The 11,417-nt window shown below is 40.6% G+C and overlaps 1 protein-coding gene across 1 annotated transcript in view; it reads left to right on the top strand.

Moving 5' to 3' along the window:
- LOC127422624 (fibroblast growth factor 12-like) overlaps window positions 1-11,417 on the top strand; it is a 60,212-nt gene continuing 48,795 nt past the window's right edge. Inside the window, exon 1 of the mRNA XM_051666371.1 lies at window positions 1-277. Within this exon, the coding sequence (XP_051522331.1) occupies window positions 253-277 (25 nt within the window). The 5' untranslated portion in view covers window positions 1-252. The remainder of the gene's footprint in view (window positions 278-11,417) is intronic.

Raw genomic sequence — 11,417 nt, 5'->3', positions numbered from 1 at the left:
GCGGAGCTGCGGCAGCTCCCGTTAACGGCGCACGGACAGGTCAGAAACACACACGAGCCTCCGCCTCGCCCCTGCCTCGGCACACAACACAAGAACCACACCCGAGATTCTGCCCCTCTGTCACCCCGCGCACCGGACAGCGCGTGAACTGACCAAACAGCTGCTGCCCGTGCGCAGCGCGAGGACCGAACCGAACCGAACCGTCAGCATCATCCACATCATCCTCCGTGACCGACAGCAGCGCAACGGGAGATGGAGGGCAAAGACAAGAGCGCCGGTGAGCAACTTTACGTCATTTAACGGACAGGGTGTGTTTGTGTATGCACACATTGATATGTGTGTGTGTGGATGCATCGATGCATACATGTATATATATATATATATATATATATATACATGTGTAGGTATGTGTGCAAACATAGGTGTGTATGTCTGTGTGTGTGTGTGTGTGTGTGTGTGTGTGTGTAGACTGCGGTACTCAGGGCTCCTGTCCTGATGGTGTTTGGGAGGGTTAAACCACATTTGTGTATATATTTATATACCATAGTATTTTTTAAGTACCTTGGAGTAGGCCTACCATGTAAATACCATGAATGTGGTATTATACTATATATGAAAGTACTATGTTATTACCTACTAATATCATGATGTGTGTATACTGTCATGTATAATGCTGGTCAGATGGAAGGAATGTCAGGTGTGTGTGTGTGTGTGTGTGTGTGTGTGTGTGTGTTTGTGTGTGTGTTCAGTCTACAGAGGTTTTAAGTGGTGTTGCTTTAAAACATCCTGATGCAGCAGATTTGCCTCTCCTATAGTGCTCCGGCAGGGAAAGGGTGCTCTTCCTCCATGCATAACATTCATTACAGTACTGGTTGTGTGTGTGGGTGTGTGTGTGACAGCGCATTTAGCACACACACACACACACACACACACACACACACACACACACACACACACACACACACACACACACACGCACACACAGACAACCAAACTTGTTTTTATATCATTGTGGGGACTCTCCATATACTTCCATGCATTTTATGGATTTTATACAGATCTAATGCTAATTTCTATCCCCTAACCCTAAACCTAACCCTCATAGAAACCTTTTTGCATTTTTACATTTAAAAAAAACAAAAACATCATTTAGTATGTTTAATAAGCCATTTCCCTCGTGGGGACCGCTGGCTGGGCCCCACAATGTAGGTGATCTTAGGTTTTACTATCCTTGTGGGGACATTTGGTCCCCTAATGTAGTATAAACATAGTACACCCTCACACACACACACACACACACACACACACACCAGCATGCTGCTCATATGTTGCGTTCCTTTACACTTAAAGACACCTGTCTGCATCTTATTGTGTGTTTGTGTATGTTTGGAAGCGTGTGAGTGTATAGGTTTCATTGTTTTTGTCCCTATGCTCTGAAAACATCAGGTTATTGATTTTAGGGTATGTCTTGATCATATATTGTGTGTGTGGTTGTAAGCGCGTGTGTCCATGTTTTATATTATATAGGCTAGTATACTATATGAGGTTGGAATGTTAAGCCTGTATGTGCAGTGTGTGTCTGTTGTTAAAGGTTAATGACATTCTTGCATTATAGTGATTAACATTCGGGACGTGTGACACACTTTCACTTCACAGCACACAAACGTTCATGGAGTACTGAGTGTGTGTTTAAGTATGCTTAAGATGTGATATATGCCCTAGTAGGATTAAAAAAACACTTTGCACCTCAGGCTGTGATGCTATTCCATTTTATGGCCCAGTATCCAGCTCTAATAAATGGATTTGTGTCATTTGAGTCACTCTTAAACAGATATATGTAGCGGTATGTGTGTGTTTGTGCAGTAGATACAGTGACCCCAGAAGTATTTGGACAAATTTGATTACCACAAAAATTGATTTTGACTCATCCCTCCTTTTCTTTAAAAAAAAGTAAAGGTTGAGGTTACAGTGAGGCACTTACAATGGAAGTGAATGGGGCCAATTTTTGGAGGGTTTAAAGGCAGATATGTGAAGCTTATGTAAAGGATCATGTACAGTTAGAAGGTTGCTGTTGGAAAATAAACCCAGACAGGGAGATTAGGACCTCAACGTGAGGCTTATTACACAGCTGCTTTTCAAATAAATAAACAAATGGACATAAAACACTGATTTGCATTGAAATGATGTAATTATATGAAAATAACGCAATCTCTAAACAGCTGAAATCCACCTCCGGATTGCATCGGAGCTCTGCTGGTGTTTATTTTGTAAATAATGACCGTCTGACTGCTCATTATCCAGCTTATTACAAGACTACTTGACAAATAAGCAGTGTTGGGTAAGCTACTCAAAAATAGTAATCCACTACAAATTGCTTATTACTTCTCTAAAATTGTAATTTAATTACTTTACTGATTACTTCATGGGGTAAGTAATCACATTACATACTACTTTGATATAAAGTTACTTTCTAAAACAATCTACTCAATTATTTCAAATTAATGTCTATATTTGGTTTCTACAAAAATATTATTTTAGAAATATGTGTAACCCAAGGGATGTACTTAAAAGTAATTAGCTGTGAAAGTCAGTAACTGTAATCTGATTACAATAATTAAAAATGTAATGCATTGCACTACTTTTTGACTTCAAAGTAATTCGATTACAGTAACTAATTACTTTGTAATCAGATTACAACCAGCAGTGCAAATAAGTTAATAAATGGACATGAAAACTTGATTTGAGTTGAAATCATTTTGTTAGCTTACTTGTATAGATCGCACAGTGATCCGAGAAGCAGGGAAGGTGACTCGTGATACCCGAAGAAATTCCCGGATGTGTGTCGTTATTCAGAAATATCAGACTGCTAGATGGCTCCATTGACCAATCAGAATCGAGTGTTCCTGAGAGCCCTTTAAAAAATTTTTTAAAAGCACTTATATTCATTCTTCTGTTAAAACTTGTGTATTATTTGAGCTGTAAAGTTGTTTAAATCGAACTTCTAGTTATTTGTCACCGCCGTTACGTCGTCATGGCTGCGAAGTCGTAAAATTGGATATAACTTTACACAGAAAAGGTTAGTAAGTGATTTTATCACACGAAAATCATGTTAACAAACATTGTTTATGTCTTGTTGTGTCTATACATTTGAAACAGTATTTTAACGTTTACAGATTGACCCCATTCACTTCCATTGTGAGTGCCTCACTGTAACACAGATTTCTGCTTTTTTAAAGAAAAGATGGAATGAGGGGGTCTGGGTAGCTCAGTGGTAAAATACGCTGGCTACCACCCCTGGAGTTCGCTAGTTCGAATCCTAGGGCATGCTGAGTGACTCCAGCCAGGTCTCCTAAGCAACCAAATTGGCCCGGTTGCTAGGGAGGGTAGAGTCACATGGGGTAACCTCCTCGTGGTCACTATAATGTGGTTCTCGCTCTCGGTGGGGCACGTGGTGAGTTGTGCGTGGATGCCGTGGTGGATGCCGTGAGCCTCCACACGCTATGTCTCCACGGTAACGCACTCAACAAGCCACGTGATAAGATGCCTTACGCCACCACGAGGACTTAGAGCACATTGGGAATTGGGCATTCCAAATTGGGGAGAAAAAGGGGAGAAAAGAATAAAAAGAAAAGGAGGAATGAGTCGAAATATTAGTTGTAATCAACATTATGCCACGAATACTGTCGACTGAGCTTAACTTGTACTGAACCTGGAATTTTCCTTTAAGATGCACTTAAGTCTGTGTCAGGATCAAGTGTTATTCATTTCAAACAGGGGTGTTTCTAGGATTTGAAAACATCAGGGGCTAAGCGTATATGCATGCAAATTTATTGCTTTAAATGATCCCATTATCTACCGTTCTACAGTGTGAAAAATTGTTTAATGATTACATTTTAGATCATTTTGCCAACCCGCGCATTCATTTAAAAGAACCGACTCAAAAGAATGATTAATTTGCGAATCGGGCATCGCTAGTACTTATTCTAAACAGGAGATAGAAAATATTTTTTATAGATTTTTAGCAACGATCAAAAGCCAGTCAACAAACAGTCAAACATTTCAAGCTAAACATTTCACAAAAAGAAGCTTGTTAGGATTAAAATGATAACACTATGTAACACAATTTTTGTTCCTGGGTAGTAAGTGTTATTTCCTAATTGCTTATGCCTGAAAAGTATAGAAAATGGCAATTATTCCTCACAAACTTTGCTTTTGTGACCAGGACAGTGATATTTTGAAATATACCTATTTCCAATGAGAAAACGGGCGAATTTGTGTCTTTTCGTTCACATAAAGTCAGAAAAAACTACATATGAATCCAAAATCCTTCTTTATCTGTGGTCTGACGAAGACACCGGCTTTGACCTTTGCCTTAGGAAGTCTTGAAGCTACTTGAAGGCTGCCGACTCCTTATCTAGAGCTCTGACAAATTGTTTCATACGGCCCAATTTGATGTGCAGTGGTGGCATCAGCACCTTCCGGGGGTCCAACAGTGGCTCCCGCTTGACGTTGTTCCTCCCCACAGAGAACTCGGTTCTGCTGTGGCCAGTCCCGCCTGTGGTAGTGCGCCTTGGTGTCCCTGCTGTCCCAAAGGCAAAGATAGCAGGGAAACTTGGTAAAACCGCCTTGGAGACCCATCAGGAATGCCACCATTTTGAAGTCTCCTATGACCTTCCAGCTGTACTCATCATACTTCAAGGCGTCCAGCAAGGTCTTGATGCTGCTGTAATCCTCTTTGAGGTGCACCGAGTGAGCCAGGGGAAGAGACGGGTACTTGTTACCATTATGGACCAGCACGGCTTTGAATATTAATTTAGTATTGTAAAAAGGTCACAGACCTATCGGTTCCGGAGTGGAACTTCAATAAATTGCCCTTTGAAGGTCTCTGCGTTGTTCTGTCTTTTCTGAGCACCGAAAAAAAGCAATTATTGTTAATTTACACTTTACAAATTGATTCTGTTATTAATTTTATCTGACTCCAATTTTATATTAATCTGACTCCAATTTAAGTTGACCTCTAATTTAGATTACAGCTCTAATTACCTTCTGATCATTCTTTTAATTAGATCTTTTTAAGTTATTGATTATTCTAAATCCTCTTCTATTCATTGTCCTTTCGATCTTTGGAGTCTTACGCCGCCCGTTATTAAATTACGTAAACCTCCCGAAAAGGATAGCCAGTTCCATTCTTAGTCAGCGGTTGTAGGGTTAACTAATATCGTCTGGTTTGGCTTGTCTCATAACCAGACGATATTGCCGCTTAGTCACGTACATACAACTTGCTAAGACGGGCGGTGAGCAGTGACTGAGAGTCTTTATATGGCTTTCTCCTACCTGGTTGTCCTGGGTGGTTTCTCACAATGATTCCAGAGAAATTCAGAATAAATCAAATACTATCAATTTATTTGCCAGGTAGGATATAAAACATTGTTACAAAAATTCAATCAATCCCAATTTCACATATGATCAGGATAAACAAACATTCCTAAAAATAAGATATAAGTCAGAGAAATATTCTTGGCAAATAGAAACTACATACAGCGACAGTATGGGAGATCTGAATACAGACTCCCCGAGCTTCTTGCCAACTTTCTTTAAATACCCAGAGAGAATAAACATTGTGAACCAAATGGTATTATCCTTTGAACAGTGAGAATTTGGGGGTGAATGTGTTCTTGACTTCCTGTGGTTTAACCTTGTTAACATACAGGAGACCTCCAGAATTATGCAGTATTTGGCAAAGACCTTATAACTTTGTCACCATTAGTTTTATCAACATGGGAAAGAGACCATTATACCAGTCGCACAGAGACCTCTTAAATGACATCAAACATTTACAGCTGTTTTCATGGTATTTGTATGTTACATTTTCACATATAGATCTTGTGTGTGTGTGTGGACCATGTGGGGGAGACAAGGGGCAGAGAGAACAGCTGGAGTTTGTGGGGGTAAGCTGGGTTTTTCCACACAAATCCTACTTCATGCAGATCCTACTTGTGAGAGAGTTTGAGCGTTGTTTTTCCCGGAAGTCTTTCGTTGTTCCATGTGGGCATGTGCTGGGTTACAGTTCTCTTGGCACCTAGTCTTACAGTATAAATACATGTTAATCTGGATTCATATGTTGTTTTTTTCTGAATTTATGTGAACGAAAAGACACAAATTCGCCCGTTTTCTCATTGGAAATAGGTAAATTTGGGTACTTAAACCTCACTTTAAAATGTGTGAATGTGTTTAAATATTATTAACACCAGATAAGAAAACATGAAAGCAAATGTCATCTGAAAACAAATAAAGTTAGCTCAGAACTGACTTCAAACAAACTTTTCGAAGCCATTTTTGCTCAATGATTTTTATCCAACTGGCGTCAAGGTGAATATAGTGGATGTATGAAGTTTTTTAGCTACGCAAGCATGAGTCATTGCATTCTGAAATGTCTGAATGCAACCTGCACAACACGATGCAACTACGTGTTGCATTTGCATTACATTTTCAGCTTTGCTGGAAGGGGCGTTAGTGTAAAGTGTCTTCTTCTACAGTCACTCTGCATCCGAATATGCATACTTGTCTTCCATATAGTATTTTTTAAAACAGTATGCCAATGGAGTAGTTTGTACAAATCCTCAGTATTCATAAAAGAGTACGTGAAAAATACCCTCACCGTGCGCCCCACCGAGAACGAACCACATTATAGTGACCATGAGGAGGTTACCTCACGTGACTCTACCCTCCCTAGCAACAGTGGCCAATTTGGTTGCTTAGGAGACCTGGCTGGAGTCACTCAGCACGCCCTGGGATTCAAACTAGTGAACTAGCGAACTCCAGGGGTGGTAGCCAGCATCTTTTACCACTGAGATACCCAGGCCCCTAAATGTTGCTTGTTTAACAAAACCAGACAATTTTCCCCCTGCTTTTGTTATTATGTCATATATTCGGGTCACTGGACAATGCCCAAGTCCCTGGATGAAGTATGTCCGGAATCTATTCACACTACTCGCATGCATACCTAAAGAATGGGCTGTTTTACTGGACAAGCGTCCTTCATTAAAAACAGTACATACTCTGACAATACGCAGCTTCAGTTTTCTCTTGCAGGTCAACTACTGTCATGGCAGAACAACAGTTTGAAGAGCAAGTTAGTTAAAATAAGTTAAACTGTTGACATGTGTATAGCAGCTGCCTGAATAGTAACATACAGTATTGTTAAAAATGAAGACAAAAAGTATTCTGAAACTTTGTGGCTTTCAGAAAGCTAGGACCTGAAACTCTGTGCAAGTACGCAAAATCAGTTAGGTTACTCTGGCAATAACAAACCTCAGTACTCAAGGGAGGGATAGTCACATTCAAATATCTGTACCATTAAACAAAATGCAATGAAAAAAGTAAAAACAGCAGGAAAGATTAAGCACTTTTTACACTGAATAAGTTAAAGTGTTAACTTAAAAAAAAACAATGTATCCCCTTTTCTCCGAATTTGGAATAACCAATTTCCACTACTTAGTAGGTCCTCGTGGTGACGCTGTTACTCACCTCAATCCGGGTGGCGGAGGACAAGTCTCAGTTGTCTCTGCCTCTGAGACCGTCAATCCGCGCATCTTATCACGTGACTCGTTGTGCATGACACCGCGGAGACTCACAGCATGTGGAGGCTCATGCTACTCTCCGCAATCCATGCAAAACTTACCACACGCCCCATTGAGAGCGAGAACCACTAATCACGACCACGAGGAGGTTACCCCATGTGACTCTACCCTCCCTAGCAACCGGGCCAATTTGGTTGCTTAGGAGACCTGGCTGGAGTCATAAAGCATTAACTTAAAAATATTATGTAAATTCTTCGTTTGTACTCAATTCATGTAAAAATGAATGCTCTAGCTGATTAGTAAATATTATTTATGATTGTTGTCTTTACAATGCGCCATCATGTTTCAATCAAAAAGTAGAAAACCTTGTCATATATATATTCGCTAATTTGAGTCAATAAAATAAGTACATTTTACTTAACTCTTCTAAGCTTGTGTTCCCAGCTTGAATAATTAATGAGCTTGCATGGTTTCGCTGTTTGCAAGTTTATTTACACCATTTTCTATTGTTGATTTTTTTGTTACGTTTGGTAACTTTTTGTTCTGTGAAGTTTGATGTTCATTTTCTACTCAATATTAATTGCTCATGATCATAAAATGTATCTGTTGATTGTTATCTTCATCGTGTTTTGTGCACCAGGTGTTGAGGTCTGCGTGCGCAGCTCTGTATCTAGTTTATATCGCCATTAAAGCAAGGTGATGTTGTCTAATAGACTACATAGCATGCATTAAGCTTCCCTGTGGTACGTGATTAAATATGTTAAAAAAGCATTGAAATGCTAGTTCACTTTTAAAAGCATGGCTTAATTCAGTGCTACATTGCTTGAGTAAATTAAAAAATTAAAAAATTAAAAAAGCGAGTAAAATTATCTTGAAACAGCGTAAACTTAATTTGAGAATTTCTTATTAAAGCCCTTCAGGCTTTTCCCCGCCTCTCTATGGCTGGGGAGGGGGATGAGTGGAGGGAAAAACAAACAAAAAAAAAGAGGAGAGGGAAAGGGCAAAGTGGAGCGAGAGAGGAATAATCTGGTTCGCCAGTGCCCAGATACGCTGTCGCCCGGCCCTCAGCCACTCCTCAACCTCTGGTGGATGACAGCCACTCCTCCCCTGGCAGACCGGAGCAAGTCCTCCGACCCCTGGTGGATGGAACGCCCCTCCGCGCTTTGGCGGCCGGTAGGGATCTCCTCCGCCCTTGGTAGCGGCTCATCCACTCCAGACAGCCGGCAGCGAGCCCCTCCTCCCCTCGTGGATGGCGGCCGTTCCTCCACGTCCAGGTGGCCGGCAGAAACTCCTCCATCCCCCGGCGGATGGCCACGGCTTCTCCTTTGGGTTGGCTGGTAGCGGCGAGGACTCCACGACAGCACATCCCTCCTCCTTCCCAGGCTTCGGCACCAATGTAACAAGGTTAAGCATGGGAAAGGAGTAGGCGGGAACTAGCTGAACAGTCAAAATAATATTTAATTTAAACAAAAAGACACACAACACAAACACACACATGGCAGCTGCATGTGGATCTCTCTCTCTCGAACTGCTGCATACCGCTGCACTTATCCCTCTCCTCAGATGATTAGCGTGACTATGCACGCCCGGCCCCGCCCTCCTCCTTGTTACAGTTTCCAAGCAAACCAACGTCATGGTTTACTCAAAATCCACACCAATCGCTGTGCCAAGCTACTAAACAAATGAAGACGTATGCCGTTTCATAGAGGTGGAGGTAGATGTGCCCCCCTTACTATAGCTGTGATAACAAAGAAAATAAAATTACACGTTGCTTTCTGGTTGTGTTTATAAACAACGCTGAAAACTGTCCATTACTAACATACGTTGACTGCACATGTCATTTTACAGTTTACAATTTAGAGTTTTCTGTAAATTCCACTGATACTATTGTAGAGAGTGGTCTAAACAATTAATAATGTCTTACCTGTCCAACAAAAAAAGCAGCAACATCGGCATCACTACTCATGTTTTTCTCCGTCATCAAATCTTTCCACTTTGTGTAGGCCGTACCGATGTTTACTTTAGTTTTTTGCCTTTGCCGGTCTTTCTGTCTTCTTGCTTTGGACCCTTTTCGATTCTTCGGCAGTACTGCTACTGAATCTCCCATTGTCTCCGCTGCTAATGCACGATAAATAAGTATGTTCCATTGAGTTCTTTCCGCTCTTTGCATCACCAAACAACACTGCACTAAGCATAGACACGCGTATCTACATAGGCGGCAGCCAATGAGCACGACGATTCTCTTCTTCGACGTTTAGTGAAACACGGCGGGTCATGTCATTTCAGCATGGCGACAGACATTGAAGAGGTGAGCCGCACTGTACTTTTATGAGTACGGTCTTCATCTCATGTGAGTGATCACGCTTCACAAAAACACAATTAATTCGTTAATGTGTAAAACATTTTAAATTAGCCCCAAATTACTGAATGCACCTTTAAGTAAACGTTCTTGCGCTGAGTTTTCTGTCAAATAAATGACACTTGCTTTGATATTTTGCTAATTAATGCAATGGCATTCAGACATTTGTAATGTGACTTAAATACATTTTGGGGCCACTGCGTAATAGTGTATTGACAAATCAGTATCTAGACCCCAGTAATGTCATGTGAAACACGGTAAACCCCGTAGATGTACAGTATATAGATATGATTCTTCTAATAGAAAGTGATACACATACGAACACAAAAGGAAGGTTCAATGGCGAATGTCAGTGTATCACGGAGGCAGACAGTGTGTGTTTGTGTAATGTGATAGTTAGGTGGGTGATGTTTGCAATTGATTTTGGCTCTACTATCAGACAGCGAGTCAACAAAGCTAAACACTGTCTCGCTCTCTTTCTGTGGTATCTGTAGCTTAAGGAGAGAATCAATGCAAATACCTTATTTTACAGTCTAAATCAAGAACTTTCTCAAAGCAGCAAGCTCCAAAATGATTGTTTGGCTTCTATGAACTTTCCTGGTATCAGGTTGATAAAATGAGCACTTCTTAGGAGGAACTAGCCGCTGGATTTGACAAAGTTTACAAGGTTCATAACATCAAATCTTTGAAAGATAGGTAACGATTTTTTGTCTAAGGCACTCAGTTGTTAGTAAACAGGTGATGTCTGCGAAATAATCAGCACTTGTTATTTTGGATGTATGAAAATGAAAGGGATTAGTTCACCCAAAAATTAAAATTCAGTCATTGTTTACTCACCCCTGTGTTGTTATAACCCTATATGACTTTCTTTCTTTTTCTCAACACAAAGGGAGAAATTGTGAATAAATGTTGTGCTCAGTGATGTCATACAATGGCAGTTTATGGTGACCACCTCTTCAAGCTTCAAAAGAACACAAAAGTATAATTCAGAAGTCTAATAAATTATTCCATGAGACTCGTGATTGTTATGAAAGCTTACGATTCAACTGGACCACCAGCGATATTAACAATAGAAAACACAACACAGCTGCACACAAACCAGAGAACAGAACTTACTAAACTTCTACAAGTTTGTAGTCGAAGACTTCTTTTGAACGGGGTCCTCAAACAAACAGTGAGATGGAGTAGACGGGAATGTCTGTCACTTCTCCATTCTGAACCGGTGAGTATTTGGGACAGACCTGAAGAGAGTGAGACCTCCACAAAAACATTTGTTGGGTGTAACATTCTTGGCCAAAATCAAGTCATTTTAACCAGCTCATGAGATTCTGGCTTTAATATACTGTTATAATAACGTTATTGGAGCAGTGCTAGTTCACAAACGACGGAGTTACCCGCACGATGACGAAAATTGAAAACAAGCGATCGATCGAATGTACCGTCGCTCGTCACTGCTGGTTAGGACAAAAACTCTGATT

Source organism: Myxocyprinus asiaticus, chromosome 31 (assembly GCF_019703515.2).
Source record: "Myxocyprinus asiaticus isolate MX2 ecotype Aquarium Trade chromosome 31, UBuf_Myxa_2, whole genome shotgun sequence".
Lineage (NCBI taxonomy): Eukaryota > Metazoa > Chordata > Actinopteri > Cypriniformes > Catostomidae > Myxocyprinus > Myxocyprinus asiaticus.
Note: the sequence above shows the minus strand (reverse complement) of the source record. Positions and strands in the feature narration are given on the sequence as shown.